Source organism: Excalfactoria chinensis, chromosome 1 (genome assembly GCF_039878825.1).
Source record: "Excalfactoria chinensis isolate bCotChi1 chromosome 1, bCotChi1.hap2, whole genome shotgun sequence".
Lineage (NCBI taxonomy): Eukaryota > Metazoa > Chordata > Aves > Galliformes > Phasianidae > Excalfactoria > Excalfactoria chinensis.
The window spans coordinates 51,789,639-51,805,960 of record NC_092825.1 but is presented as its reverse complement, the minus strand read 5'-3'; the positions used below and the strand labels follow the sequence as shown (position 1 = coordinate 51,805,960).

Here is a 16,322-nt window from a genome sequence, read left to right as displayed (position 1 = left end):
AGAAAGAATCACAGAATTAGAGGGGTTGGGAGGGACCTCTAGAGATCACCTGGGTCAGCCTTCAGCTAGAGCACGTTCCCTGCAGTGGGTTCCGCATAGAAACATCCAGGCATGTTTGGAGTATCTCCACAGAAAGAAACTCCATCACCTCTCAGGGCAGCTTATTTCAGTGCTCTGTCACTCACGCAGCAAAGGAATTCTTCCTCACGTTTGTGTGAAGCTTCCCATGTTGCAGTTTGTACTGGTTGCGCCTCGTTCTGTTGCTGCGCACCACTGAAAGGCTGAGAAAGGTGAGGTCAGTGAAGGAGGAGGAAGGCCCACCCTGGGTCCGAGCCATGTGGTGGAACAAAACCCGGGGTGAGGGGTTCTGTGGCTCAGCATTGCCCCTTCCCTCAGCAGAAGTAAAATCCCACTGCAGACCTGGAAGAATCATTTCCCCTGGTGACACGGCCTAGCGAGCCTGGTTTCCTCTCGCCTTCAGGTTTTGTGTTAGTTCTTAAAAATACAGGCTGCTGGGTGAAGATGATGGGCTGGCTTCTCCTCTGAGACTTATAAACCTCCCTCGTGAAGAGTTTATATGAAACACTTCATAATCCACCAGTCCTCCATTTGCTGGAACCAGTGAGTGATTTTCTCTCAAGCAAAAGCAGCCGGAGACATTCCACATACCTGCTGCCAACAGCATCTGTGTGCAGCCTCTACAATGGAAGTAACAGGAATAACTCGGGAGTCCGAAGTATTATTTTACCCAAACACATGAAATTCATGTTTCACAGTGGCCTGTGTTAGCATTCTTCTTCCCGTTAATACATAAACATGTTCCTCTGCAAGTTTTCTTCTGGTGTTTGGGTTTAAACAAAGGATTTAAACAAACTCATAAACCTTACAAACCTTACAGATTTCCACTTGTTTTCACATAAGAATGTTGGTTTCTTGTATTTCGATATATCGGGAAGATTCACTCAGAATGTCTGCGGGTTTGGACTGAGTTTCAAACTTAAATGGAAACATCAAATGAGACAAATTTTGCATGGCCTCGGGTTTTTATTGCAAATGCTATACACAGCTTCATTCTGCCTCCTGGGTACTGTAAGCAGTAATTAGTTATTATTTTTTCTTAATGCCTGGAAGATGTAAAATAATAAAAGAACATTCACTAACTGCAGGGCCTTAGGGGATACATTTCCCCTCTGTCCGTGTTATAGCTTGTGTACACTAAGTATAACACCATGGCAATGCAGCATTCATTTTGCTCTGTGGTTTTAAGTTCTTTCTATGGATTCTCTCACCTCAACCTGGAATTTCACAAGTGAAAGGGAAGACAAACCCTGACATTAATGCAGGTTCTTCAGGGCACAGAGTAGGTGGTGCTCGTGGCTTTGAACAGCTCCGCTGACATTTTGATTGAAAACGTGGCCCTCCAGTCTAATCACTGTATGTTTTTCAAACTCAAAGTAAAAAATACTGTTTTGTTGTTGTTGTTGTTGTTGTTTTGTTGTTTGTTTTTTTTTTGTTTTTTTGCCTGTGATGATTTTGCTGGCATTTATAACTACTGAATCTATGAGAAATCTACTTCTCCAATGATTTTATTCGTTCTCATTCTTACCATTGACAGAAGAGAACCCAGTAGTTAAATATGTCATCCAGCTGAAGCCAGAGAATCCAACACAAAGTTACCCTTTACATACCTTTTACCTTGTGTTTTTCCACTGGTGACAGCTTCTATCACACCTTTATTGTGTGCTTTTTAACTGGCTAAATATCTTACCCATATGCTAAGCACATTCTCAGGCTCCATATATTCGCAAGGATACGTGTTCTATTCATGCTATATATCCTAAAAGTTTGCATTTCAGCATGCCAATCTGCCTTTCCCATGTGTACATATCATAGAATCACAGAATCTTTTGAGTTGGAAGGGACTTTTAAGGCCATCTAGTCCAACTTGCAATGAACAGGGACACCCCCAGCTAGATCAGGGTGCTTAGAGCCCCTCCAGCCCGACCTTGAGTGTCTCCAGGGTTGGAGCATCCACCACATCTTTGAGCAACCTATGCCAGTGTCTCACTACTGTTATTATAAAAAACATTTTCTTTTTATCCAGCCTAGATCTCCCCTCTTTAGTTGGAAATTATTTCCTCTTGTCCTGTTACAACAGATCCTGCTAAAGAGTCTGTCCATCCCCTTCTTTCTTACAGCCCCACTTTAGATATTGAAAGGCCATTATCACCTGGTATAATGCTAATTGCTTTGTTATCTAGCTGCTTATCAGTTACAGTCTCAAAATCCTTACCATGTCATTTAGACTTTACATTTTCCAGAAGTGAATGTAGTTCCTCTTGTCTGCAGTTCATTCCTTACATTCTGTGGCCAATCTGTTTCTCCTTTTAGATCAGCTCAAATTCTGTCTTCAAAGAAAGAGAAGAAAGTTCAGGAGAAGGTGGAGTTAACTGCAGTAAGAAGTAAGAGAGAGCTGAATGAGGTTGTGATCTATACTGTGTGAGGTTGCCATTGCTGTTTGAAATTTCTGCTCTGCTTAGTAGGTGTTAGCTAAGAAAGCTGTCTAAGTGTGATACAGGTGTTACTACAGAACTTTCTTCCATCCAGAATACACCAGTCTGCTCCAGAATGTGCCTTACTGGTGCTCTGGGCTCTGTCATTTACAGAAGTGGGTGTTTGGAACAAGAGAACACAGTTTTTATAGACATAGCACTACGAACTCCATCAGGCCTCGGGAATTTCTTTCTTAACGGTGGCCTTTCTAATGCTTGTTATCTGCTCCTGTAGATGAGAGTATTCTTATTTGTATCAGACAGTCCTAACTAAAAGAAGATACTTGGAAAATACCACTGAGCCTGCCAGTGCTGCATGAAAAAAAGACTGAATGTGGAAATCCAGGAGAAATAATCTGCAGGTAATTAACCAAGCATAGGAGTCTCAGAAGGGGGAGGTTAGATGGAATAGATTAGAGTTCAGGACATCTTTCATTTTCCCAAAACTCTCACATATATGGAAAAAATTATTTAGCACCTCCAGTGCGGCTTGCTTTTACATTGTATTGACCTTTCAACAGTAAAAATCCTGCCACACTTGGAAGGAAATCATTGTTCAGCTGCCATTCACAGTCTGCGGTCCCACAGATCTGAAAGAGTCATGAGCAGGGTCTGTATTGTGACAGCACGACTGAGAGGTGGTGCTCTGATAGTAGACAGCTTTGTTATCCCCACTCTGAGGACTGAAGGATGTGCTTATTCTGAGTGGACTGGTACCCACCCAAAAGGGGGATGGGCAAAGCATGATTCTGAAATGGCTACAGCTCATTTGGACACCATGGTCCAAAGAGCAAGGTGTGAGCTTGGATCCAATTCCCTGCACACTACTTGTATAACCTTGGGCAAATCCAAGCCATCAAATCTCAATTGAGAGCTAAGCAAATACATTTGATAGTCTGTTTTGTTAACTGTGTTTTGTCTCAATTCCCTGTCTGCTGCATCAATAACAATACTACTTTTCTAGGTTGAGATGATCTGAATTGCTTAGATGCTAGCATGCTTCGGTACATAGATGCTAAGGTACTTAGAACTAGTACTAGGATACCAGACACTAAGATAATGGTATCACAGCTTACAAGAGGCAAGGCAAGCTATTTCCTGAAAATCCTTGAGGCTGAGATCCTGCGTACAATCTCTAATAGGAGCTGAACAAACTTTTGAGCCATTTCTTCTCACTCAACTGCCTTTCTTGCAAAAGAGGCACAGAAATAGAGTATATAAATTTGATTAAAATTGGCCAACATGTCCAAAGTTATTGAGGGAAACAGAACAAATAGGCTGTGCATGAATGCATATGTCTTGTTCCTTCAGATACAAGAAAAATTAGCTTGTTGTTTTCACTAGCGAAGCAAGTACATCCAAAGATACCACTTGAAGTTTAGGTGTACCTTAATTTTTGCCAGATGGTGCTTACTATGGCTAGCAGCAATCCCCTTGAAATGTGCCTGCAGCAGAACTGACTTGTAATCAGGTAATTTGTATGTTAAAACATGTCTAAAACATCAAATGTAAACATGCCACAAAAGCAACCAAGAACTTCCAAGTACACATGCAAGAAAATGGTCCATACAGAATTGTTTGAAGGCTGAGATCTTGGAAGAAGCCTTTCACCTGGCCATGAGTAATGCAGCAACAGTTAGAGATGAAACTATAACATTATCTACACTGCTTTGTTTTCAACAAAGCAACACGGCACTGTTGCTAAGATGGACTCTGACAGGAGCCCTGCTTTGCATTTGTGCAATCATTGCCTCCTGGATAGAAAAACTTTTCTTTGGTTTGGTCTCTTTTTGAAATATGGGGGGAAAAAAACCCAACACTTATTTACCAAGTATAAAATAAAAAGCCAAAGTGTCTCTATTAAAAATTTGACTGGTCATTTTTATAGCTAAGCACATGATGTGTTTTCAAACATTATTCACATGGATTTACTTGTTATCTGCATTTTGCTGCACTGTGGTTATGTGTTTTTTTATTTTCTCCTGTTATCAGCTGTGTGTGGGATTGAATTTATCCAGTAGTGTAAGTATGGTAAAACAAATCTTAATTCTGCTGTGGAAGAGGACAAGCAGCTGCTTAATGGCTCTGCAGTGAAACTCTACATCTCCCATGGGCTGGAAAGCTGGGTTCCATTAATGCTTTGCTTTGAGTATTGCAGAGAGAGCCAGAAGGTATCTATGTCAGATGGAAATGGGAAGTGAGGAAATGTGGACTGTTGCCCAGGTCAGTTGTGATTACAAAGCTGCAGTTAGGAAAGCCTCATGACTGACAGTGCTGAGGCACCGGGGTCACAGAGTAGGGGCTCTTATTTTGCACTGTATTTTTTCAAAAGAGTATGTTTTCAGGTTTTGTATTTGCATTTCAAAATGGTAATAAATTTGATTGCTTAGATTTGCTTCTCATGGCTGGAGGAATACAGCATGTTCCTGGAACCATTTGAGTTTTCTGGGAGCTATCTCTCTTGTCTCTATTTGTAGTTTCAGCCAGCATAAGTTCATGAGAGGCAGGTTCTGCTTAACCAAGCAGATCTCCAGTGATCAAGTGAACCACCTGGTGGATGAGGGAAAGGCTGTCAATGCAGTCTACCTAGATTTCAGCAAAGCCTTTGACACTGTCCCACAGGAGAAGCTGGTAGCCCATGGCTTGAACAGGCACACTCTTTGCTGAGAAAAGAACTGTCTGAAGGGCTGGGCCCAGAGGGTGGTGGTGAAATTCAGTTGATGAATGGTCATGGTTAATGTTCCCCAGAGGTTGGTACTGGGGCCTGTCCTGTCAAATATCTCTATTGGTGACCTGGATGAGGGCACTGAGTACAGCCTCAGTAAGTTTGCAGATAACATCAAGGTGAGAGGAAGTGTTCATCTGCCTGGGGGTAGAAAGGCCCTATAGAGGAATCTGGATAGGCTGGATCACTGGGCTGAGGGCAGTGACATGAAGTTCAACAAGACCAAGTGCCAGGTCCTGCGTTTTTGCTGCAACTGCCCCAGGCAATGCTACATGCTTTTGGCAGAGTGGCTGGAAGACATTATGGAGAAAGTGAAACTGGGGCTATTGATTGACACTCAGCTGAAAATGAATCAGCAGTGTGTCCAGGTGGCCAAAAAGGCCAACGGCATCCTGGCTTGTGTAAGAAATAGTGTCACCAGCAGGACCACAGAGATGGTTGTCCCTCTATACTCTGCTCTGGTGAGGCTGCACCTTTAGTGCTGTGTTCAATTTGGGGCTGGTCACCGAAAGAAAGATGTTGAGGCCCTGGAGCATGTCCAGGGAAGAGCAAGGAATCTGGTGAGGGCAAATCTTATGAAGAGCAGCTGAGGGAACTGGGATTGTTTAGTCTGAAAGAATGTAGGCTTAGGGGAGACCTTATTGCCCTCTTCAACTGTTTGAAAGGAAGTTGTGGTGAGGTGGTGGTGGGCCTCTTTTCCCATATAATTAGCGGCTGGGCCAGAGGGAATGGCTGCAAGTTGAGCCAGGGGAGGTTCAGTTTGGATATCAGGAAAAATTTATTCTCCAAAAGACTGGTCACATACTGGAACAGGTTTCCCAGGAGGGTGGTAGAATCATCGTCCCTGGAGGTGTTCAAGAAACGTATAGATGTGGTACTAAGGTATGTGGCTTAGTAGGGAAACATCGGTGATAGGTGGACTGTTGGACTAGGTGATCTTGGAGGTGATTCGGTGATTCTATGATTGACCTGTAGAGGTCACTGTAGGGGATTTCAGACTGCAGAGTTGAAAATTTACCACTGTATCAGATCACTGAAACAAAATTGCTCTCTAAGCCAGAATCTGTTGCAACAGTTGAATCTTCACTGTGCCCCTTAATTATCACTAAGATACTGACACTGTCACATTTGTAGTGTGGGCAGAAACATACATTTCTTCTGTCAACTTAAGCATGAAAACTGAAATTCTCACTTGAATTTGTCCAAACAAAGGGCTATGGATAGATAGGCCCACTCTTCAGAAGTGCTTGTCTTTGGAGGGATGAGCTACCATCTGGAGATGTCTTTCTCGGTTGGCTACAGATTGAGTTTAGATCAAGTGCTTATAAGGGAGGCCAAATTCTTAGGTAACCGATGTAAGAGGAATCTAAGTTTGCAGCAATGTCAGTTATTTCAATGACATCATTATTCAGAAAATGCAAGGACTGTGCCAGCTATAAGGATGTAAATATCTAGGTGGTTTTTGCATTCGGCACTAATAATTCAGTCACTTATAAGAAGGTGGCACTGTGGGCTCTTCATTTACTGACACAAGCCTTCCTCCTAGTTTATGAATAAAAGGAGCATTCAGAAATATTGCCGAGGACAGAAATTATAATATTATTTTAGTGATCACTTGTGTGGTAAGGAACTGGGAGTCACTTAGCTCAAAGTGTTTGGCTCAACTGATGTACCACTTAGTTTATCACAGCTCTGTTTCGGGGCTCTTCAGCAGCAGTCATGCACCAAATACATTTGCTGTACATTTCCAAGACTTCAAGATGAAGTGAAACACTTAGCATTTCATTTTTATGAAGAACACTGTCATTTAATATCTTACTGCGATTGCTATTTTTATTATAAATTCAGGTATTCTGTAGACTTCCTAGACGTTAATTGAATTAATTGAACATCTGATCTCTTAACATCAGCACTGGTATTTTATGCCATCTGTGCTCTATACTAATCCAGTATTCAATACAGGATGCTATGTGACAGACTTTAAAGCCTTTTGTTTTTTCTACAGGTATTTCTAATGGGGCAGTTGTTGCTGTCCTGCCTCTTAGCACTACAGTTTTTGAGGATCTGTTCTAAATTTTTGTGTAGACAGAACTAACAGACTAAAAGACAAACTGAAAGCATATTTAAGCCAGTGCTTTGGAATCGGACTGAAACAGGCTTTCAAGGACTTAATTGGTCAGATCTATCTATGACTCCAACAGGGATTTAATTACTGTCTGTATCAAGTAGGTGTTACAGGAACCAGGGTGTCCTCAATCTTTTATGATCCTGAAGACTGTTTTCCAGTGTGTGTCCTTGCTACTTGAAAAGGACAACATGAAGATTATTTATGAGGAGGACAGCAGTAGATATTGAAATGCCAAGCATTTTCTAAACAGAGAGAAAGATAAAGTCTCTCTCCCCAGGAGTCTAAAGAGAGAGAGGAAGTCAAAGAATAAGGAAAAAGTGTGTAATATATCAATTGAACTAAAAAATGCTCCTTGGATTTGCGTAGAAGCAGATCGTATGTGGGGAATACTGTAAGAGTAAAATGCCCCTGTGGGAGATCACACAAACAAGGTAAAGAAGTGGATATAACTGGAGAGAGAGGACAGTCTGGCAGAGTAACAAGACAGCACAAATGGAAAGAGTTTACAAGACCGTGGAGTAGATCACAACCTGTGACTCATGAGAAATTATGAAGCCTATGAAAGATGTTGAAAGGAGTTATCTTAAAGAGGCCGAGGTAAGGAGTGGCATGATTAAAATAACAGTTGAGGAATATAAGTAAGTACTCAGGCTGCACTTTGAATGGCCTGAAGGCAGTATTAGTGAGGCCTTCTAATGACGAGGGTAAGTGGAAAGGTGTGCAAGTAAAGCTGTGTAGGAAGAAGCAGCACATTTGGAGGAGTGGGATGAAGATGGTGAAAATGAATGTTAGCCTTCAGGTGCTGCATCCAGATTCTGTTCTACAATGACATAACATTTGGATTAGCACACATAAAATTAAAAAGTGATTTGGGGCAATAAAGATTTTGGTTGCACTGTTTTTCGGTATTATGGAACAAACACTTCCAGTGTTGGACTTCATTTTTTCTACTTCCTCAATAAACTTTCACCACAACAGCGTGAGATCTTTCTTTTTCTTTTCCTAATGAAAGGAGATGTTATGAGAACGTGATTGCGAAACGATAAACAAAATGAAACACAGTGAATGATTTCAAGGACAGTAATAGCTCACCAAGGTATTTTTAAAACCTGTTTCTTTTTCTCATGTTGACTGCTTGTCAGCTGGTGGTCTCCATTTTATGAAAATATTTAGATGGCGTTTGACAGAACAGAGTTCCTGCCTTAAGCTTATTCATCAAATGATTTTAATAACTTTAATTCTGAAGCTATAATAATCCCTGAATGTGCATAACAGTTATTACCCTAATTGTCATCGCAGTTTTTTTATATCACATATATCTATGTTGAAGATATCAATTCTAAACTTTCAGTGATCATTCCCACAGTGAGTTCAGAGATTTTATTCCACTTACAAACTTAGTCATTTATTATTATTATTATTATTATTATTTTAGTAGAAACTCTGGCTCACATGGGAGACATCACTGCAGAGCGAATGAGAAATATAGCAGCACAAATGGGAACAGCTGAATTCTTCTGTGCAAAAAAGACCCCAAACAAACCACCAAATCCTGAGGACTGGTAGGCAGTGCCTCATAAGCTTTAAAAATCAGAAGTTATTATCCTGTTCTGTTTTCCCTTTCTATTATCCCTTTGCTGTCACTATTGTGGTGGAGTAGAGAGCTTAAGTGTTTTGTCATCCCCTATGAGAAGCATTACTGAGGTCACATGTGATCTTAGACACAATCTTTGCATGTTACACTGGAGGACACTGAGAATGAATGAACTCGTAGGACCACAGAGCAACTTCAGAGTTTTGTTAGGAACTGCCCAAAGACGTGGTGGTTGCCCTATCCCTGAGATGTCCAAGGTCAGGCTGGAGGGGCTCTGAGCAATCTGATCTAGCTGTAGATCATAGAACTGTATAATTATTACAGTTGGAAAGGACCTTTAAGATTGTCTAGTCCAACCATCCATCTGCCACCAGTACTGCCTACTAACCATGTCCCTAAGTACCACATTCATACATGTCTTGAACACCTCCAGGGATGGTGACTCCACAGTCTCCCTGGGCAGCCTGTGCCGGCACCTGATCACTCTTTTGGAGAGGAATTTTTTCCAGATCTCCAATCTGAACTTCTCACAGTGCAGCTTGAAGCCATTCCCTCTCATCCTATCTCTGTTACCTGGGAGAAGAGGCCAACCCCCACATCACTACAACCTCCTTTCAGGTCACTGTAGAGACTGATGAGTCTCCCTTGAGCCTCCTCTTCTCCAGACTGGTCAATGCATGTTTCTTCAGCTGCCCCTCGGAAGTCTTGTGCTCTAGATGTCCTTGCAGGGGAGTTGGACTAGGTGATCTTTAAAGGATCATTCCAACCCAAACTATCCTATGATTCCACATATTGGGCTCGGAGCAATCACTGTGCTTTGGCATTCAGCATTTTTCCTTTCCAAGCACAGCAGCCTTCACACTCAGCATGCAGTGCAGCGACCTGCATAACCAAAGAAGCTTCATCCACCAGCAATGCTGTTTTATTGGGATGGGGTTTTTTTGGAACCTTTCAGAAAGTGCTGTTATTTGCTCTAAGAATACTAAGGAGGCAAACTGCCATGCTTGGTGTGACAAGTCACATGCTTTCCACACGAAGCATGAAGAAAGTTCCACTTAGAGCTGACAGCAGCAGCGGATATCTGTGTGCTGCTCTGTTGGTGGCCTGTGGGGCCTCAGGTCTTTTGTCTACTCTATGCCAGAAACTCAAGGCAGGCACTTGGCACAGTTTTGTGTGAAAGCGGGCGCAGCCGGGCCACGATCTGCTCTCCCGGCCCTGCGCGGCCTCGGAAGCCGCAAGAGGTCGCACCAAGCGCGGGGCTGGGCCTGTGCCCGCTCGGTCGCCATGGCGACGGGCCCGGGCTGTGGGCGCGGAGGGCCGCACCATGGGGAGCGCCCCGCGAAAGAGCCAGGCGGCGCGGCAGGCCCGGAGCGACGGTGCCCGGCAGGTAGGAGGCTGCCGGCTGTGGTAGAAGTTTGCAGCGGGGCGGCAGGCTGCGAGGGCCGAAGTACAGAGAGCGGCCCAAGAAACTCGTTTTTTTTTGGTAAAGCGGGTGAAGCTCGGCGGGGAGCAGCGCGTTTGTGTTTCGGCTTTCGGACCTTCAGCCTCCGGTGCTCTTTGTATGTAGTTAGTGTTGCCCGCACTGGTGCTGTATAGCGGTCCCACCTACCGTAAAAGCACTCTGGATATAGTATTTCAAAGAGCATTTTCTGCTTAAAAAGTGTTCTCAGCTCTCTTGAGAAAGGGGCTTGTTTTTAAGGGTGTTTTTATCGATGCAGTAATTGAGGAATGTTTAAACTAAAATGCCTTGGCAGCTTTAAGATAACACAGAGCATCTCAAGGCTTATTATGCAGGATGGAAATTGTCAGTGATGCGACAAACAGGAGCAGAGGTGCCTGTGGGGTAAGGATCTGTGTAAAGCAGGAGCTGGCAAATATGAAGATGAAGTTTATAGCTGTTTAAAACTCTTGAAATAGGCTTATGGTTATGGCTGCATCTTGCTTAGCATCTTTCAGTTATATAATGTCCTATAAGCTGAAATAAAGTCATGGCAATGGAAGCACTGGGTGTTCTTTTACTGTAGCAAGACCAAACAAACAAACAAACAAACAAAACACAAACCTCTCCAGCTGCTGTCAGGAAAATAACTTGCCTTGCACTTGGAGGCAGTGCAGCTCCCTGGGAAGAATCAGGCTGTCCCACAGCAGGTAAGCTCCCCACTGTTGGCAAGCTCCCTCTCCTAATACTGCCACATGCCTATTATGTGTAGAAATACCTAGTATGGCTTTACATCAACTGCTAAATGTTAGGCAGCTGTGGTAGCACGGAGTTTGGTGCAGAATGAACAGTCTGTAGTTAAGATACTCAAACCTAATTCTTCTTGACAGTGATGTTATCTTCTGACACAAACTCAGAAGTGAAGCATGCATCTTAATGAGTTTTTTCATCGTTGTGAATCTGACTCATTTAGGCTAACATGACTTAAAAGAACTTCAGATTATATGCTCTGCTGAATCTTGTTTCCTTCAGTGTAAGAAAGTGTAAGCCATCCAGAGAGACAGGTTGGAGCAGTGGGCCTAGGAAAGCCTCATGAAGTTCAACAAAGCCACGTGCTAGGTCTTACGCCTGGGTCACAGCAGCTCCCACTGTCAATACAAGGTGAGAAACAAAAGAATAGACCACAGCCCTGCTGAAAAGGACTTAGGGATGCTGGTGGATGGCAAGCTGGACATGAGCCAGCAACATGCCCTCAGAGCCCAGAAAACCAACCGTATCCTGGGCTGCATCGAAAGAAGTGTGGACAGCAGGGTGAAGGAGGTGATCCCACCCCTCTGCTCTGTGCTGGTAAGACCTCACCTGGAGTACTGCGTCCAGATGTGGAGTCCTCAATTGTAATGAAAAAAAAATATATGTATGTGAGTTAATTAATCATTGTTTAACTGACCCTGAAGCGTGGAGAATCTTAAATTAACCCTTTTCTGTAGTTAGTCATACCAGGGAGTAGACTGTTGGTTTTTTTAATGTCTACGTACATCACTCCTACAAGATATATTTAAAATGCTGTGTCCCTTCAGTAGTAGGAGGATGAAACTGGGTCATTCCTAGCTGTAAGAATTTCTTAATTACTTTCTGCATCTTTTCCCACCCTTCCATTATTTTGTCGATGACAACAATAAATTCAGAGTTAATCATTTGCTGAAATATCTTAAGCAAACAGATTCTTGCTGGTAATGAGCAAAATTGACAAGGAAAATGTTGGCTAGCATTGTAAAATGCAAAACTGTTAAGATAAACTGCTTATATATGTTTTACGTAACATAGCTATTAAAAAAGAAATTCCCTTGTTCTTAGCTTGTGCTTTTGAAAGGGTTATCCTGCAATCCTCAAATAGTATTTGGTTTACTTTACTGGCTGACACATTCTGTGGATGTGAAAGTATGAAAATTGGAATTAACTCAGAAGATAATGCTCTTCTGAGTTAATTTTGCTCATCTATCTTTGTGGTATTTTAGTATTTCTGTGTTATGAAACATGCGTTTTATTGCCAAAAAAAAAAAAAAAAAAAGGAATAATGAGAAAAATCAAAGCTAACTAACGTTACATGGCTAAAAATTAAGATAGCATGTTTTTCACCTTTTGCATTATAAAATACAGTATTTGTTTCTGTATGGCTCTCTTGTTATCCCCTCACGTGGGATGAATTTTACAGGCGGCTGTGTTTTCAGTTCATGTAAGTTGAAGTTGCCCGGTTCCTTTCGGGTGGAGCTAGAAATTTGTTACAGACTTGGAATGGAATTTGGGTTGGACTCTAGAAAGTGAATTTGGATGCTACTGTTCAAAGCATTACTGCCTGGTTTTGATGCTAATATGAGAGGTCCTAGCTCTGTGCTGGAATACCAGCATTGAATGTGATTGAGTTGCTTTGTTATTTACGTGTGATGTTCAAGTGAGTAATGAGACCTCAAAATTATGTATTTATTTATTTTTGTAGTACTTCCTGCAAAGTTTTGGCCACATGATTTGCATGTGAAGTGCTTGGGCGTCACAATAATAGATGTCATTGCACTCTGTGGGGAAGACTTGCCTCCTGGAAGTGATGTCATGCCTGCTCGTGTGCTTCTTTCTGCCCTGGTTTACAGTTAGGCCATCCCTTTGACTTCTGCTGTGAATGGTAGCAGCACTTGTCCTTCACAATGTACTAGTTGTCTTTTTTCCTGTCCATTCTGGTTTCTCTGTTTCCAGGACTTCTTTGGAAACCTTCCTTGCTTGTTTCTGTCTAAAGGTTCTTTCTCCTATAAACCCATCTTGGACATCCTTTGGTAGGCGGTAGGATGTCAGCTTAGCTGTGCTTGCAGAAACAAACCAAGTATCAGAGAAACATCGTGCACTATGGCTTATTTGATATGCTGAATTGGTAACTTATTCTTTTCCCACTGATTTGAAGTGAGGGTACTTTACCCCTGCATTCTCCCAAGAAAATCCTATCTTTGATGTTTCCTGTTTATTGTGCTGTTCTATTCCAGTGTAGTTGTCTTGTAGTCCATAGAACCTTGGCTTACGTATTTCCTGTGATTCTTTTTTTTTTTTTTTTCTTTTCCCCAACTCTTGTTCAGGTTTTTCTTGCTCATACTTGACAATAACTACGTGCTTGAATGTGGAGTCATCTTGCATGTGTTCAAGGAGCAATCCTTTAACTAGTTAAACTTCATCCTATATTCTCTTTCTTTCATAGAACCATAGAATCCTTAGAGTTGGAAGGGACCCCTGAAGGCCATCTAGTCCAACTCTCCTGCAGTGAATAGGGATATCACAGCTATATCAGGTTGCTCAGGGCCTTATTCAGCCTCGCCTTGAAAGTCTCTAGGGACAGGGCATTGACAACATCACCTGTTCCAGTGCCTCACCACCCTTGCTGTAGAAGTTTTTTCCTTATGTCTAACCTAAGACTACCCTCTTTGAGCTTGAAATCATTTCCCCTTGTTCCATCGTCACAGATCCTGCTAAAGAGTCTCTTCCCTTCTTTCCTGTAGCTCCCTGTTAGATACTGAAAAGCCAACCACCAGACCAGGCTTCCCAGAGCCACATCCAGCCTGTCCTTGAATGCCTCCAGGGATGGGGCATCCACAGCCTCCTTGGGCAACCTGTTCCAGTGCATCACCACCCTCTGTGTGAAAAATTTCCTCCTAATCTCTAACCTAAACTTCCCCTATCTTAGTTTAAAACCACTGGTTGCCTCAACCCATCTGCAAGACCTTGCACTTGGTTTTGTTGAATCTCACAAGGTTCACCTAAGCTTACTGCTCAAGCCTTTTTAGGTCTTTTTGGATGGCATTTCATCCCTCTGGTGTGTCAACTGCACCACAGCTTGGTGTCATCAGCAAACTTGCTGAGGGTGCACTCAACCCCAGTATTGATGTAATTGATGAAGATATTAAAGAGTATTAGCCCTAGAATCAACCCTCGAGGGACACCACTCATTAGTGATCTCCATCCAGATGCTGTACCATTGACCACCACTCTCTGGAATTGATCCTGCAGCCAGTTCATTGAACGTTCCATCCATCAAATCTATATATTCCCAATTTGGAGAGAAGGGTGTTGAGCGGTACTGTGTCAAAGGCCTTACTGAAGTCCAGATAGATGACAGCAGCAGCTCTTCTCTTGTCCACTGATGCAGTGATATCATCACAGAAGGCCTCTAGGTTGATCAAGCAGGATTTGCCCATGGTGAAGCCATGCTGATTCTCCCATATCAGCTCAATGCCTTCCATGTGCCCTAGAATAACTTCCAGGAGGATCCACTCCATGATCTTCTGTGGCACAGAGGTAGTTCCCAGCATCATCCTTTTTACTCTTTGTAAAAGTGGGTGCAGTGTTTCCTTTTTTCCAGTCACCAGGGACTTCACCTGATTGCCACAACTTTTCAAATATCACAGAGAGTGGTTTGGTAAATACATCAGCCAATTCCTGGGATGCATCTCACTGTGACTTATGGATGTTCAGGTTCCTCAGGTGGTCATGAACCTGATCTTTGCTTACAGTGGGAGGGACGTTGCTTCCCCAGTTGCCTCCTACCAAACCAAATGTTTGAGAGCTGTGTGGTGAGCAGTTATCAGAGGAGACCAAGGCAAAAAACGTTAAGTACCACAGCCTTCTCCTTGTCCATTGTTATCAGACTGCCTGCATCGCTCACTAGGGGACTAGGGGGGTGTTCCCTCCTGGACTTTCCTTTTCTGGTTGAGGGACCTGTTGAAGCCTTTCTTGTTCTTTTTGGCATCCCTAGCCAAGTTCAGTTCAAGCTGGGCCTCAGCTTTTCTGACCCATCCTAACAAAGCCTTGCAGCTTCCTTATACTCTTTCCATGGTACTTGTACTTCACAGTATCACAGTATCACAGTATCGCACGAGTTGGAAGGGACCTTAGAAATCATCGAGTCCAACTCCCGGGATTCGAGCCCTCTGTGTAGCAGAGCAGCTAACAACTATATTGTGGTTTTCAAGGAGCACGGTAGCTTCCAGCTCCTCCTGTTTGTTTCCCAAGCTGTGCTTATAGGTGTAGAGGCACTGCAGCTCAGCACCTGATCTTGTCACTTCCTTAAATGATAATTCCTTAGTTCCTTCTAGGTATTTCCCTTGAATTTCCCCGTTGCCTTCTCCTGTTACTCCAGTAGTCTCCGCCTCATCATCACAGAGTTTTGTACATGCTTCAGTGTTGGCAGCAGGTCCTTCAAGGCCCCTGCCAGCACCCTGTCCCTCTAATATAGCTATGCCACCCCACACCTTATCTTGGGAAGGCTCGTCATCTCCTCTGTTCCCATTCACATCTAGTTTAAAGCTCTCCCAATGAACCGCACTAGCTTTTCCTCAAGGACCCTTCTCCCTCTTTGAGAAAGGCTTACCCCATCTGGTGCCAACAAACCCAGTACCATATATGCTAGCTGTAAAAATAACCCCAAGTTCTGGTGACAGGACCAGCCACAAAGCCAGGTATTTAAAGAAGTGAGCCTTTCTTTTGATTGCCCTTGGCCCACATGTAGCTGGGTCTACATGTGAGACCTATATGGAAAAAAGTAAGGGGTTGTGGTGTGTCAACTGTACCCCAGGGTAAATAGTTTCCTGTTTATGTTCCTCACCTGCATGCCAGGAAGGCAGCAGACTTCTCTAAGAAGAGGATCTGCTCAGCATATTGGATGTTTCCTCACCTTCAGCTTGGTTTTCTTTCCATTTTTCTTCCAGAAAGCTCACAGATGTTGTTTTCCTTAGCATACTGTCATTCCTGCATGTAGTCCCTATGCCTTATATTGTTGATAATGCAATCGGGCTCATCTTGTTAAACCCTCTGAGATCACTGTTATTGTTGGCTGTCCCAGTGCTATATGACCC

The 16,322-nt window shown here is 43.0% G+C and overlaps 1 protein-coding gene across 1 annotated transcript in view; it reads left to right on the top strand.

The window, feature by feature from the left end:
- Positions 1 to 10,289: 10,289 nt before the first annotated feature.
- The window catches only part of TXNRD1 (thioredoxin reductase 1), a 39,133-nt gene continuing 33,100 nt past the window's right edge, over positions 10,290 to 16,322 (top strand). Inside the window, exon 1 of the mRNA XM_072332606.1 lies at positions 10,290 to 10,386. Within this exon, the coding sequence (XP_072188707.1) occupies positions 10,324 to 10,386 (63 nt within the window). The 5' untranslated portion in view covers positions 10,290 to 10,323. The remainder of the gene's footprint in view (positions 10,387 to 16,322) is intronic.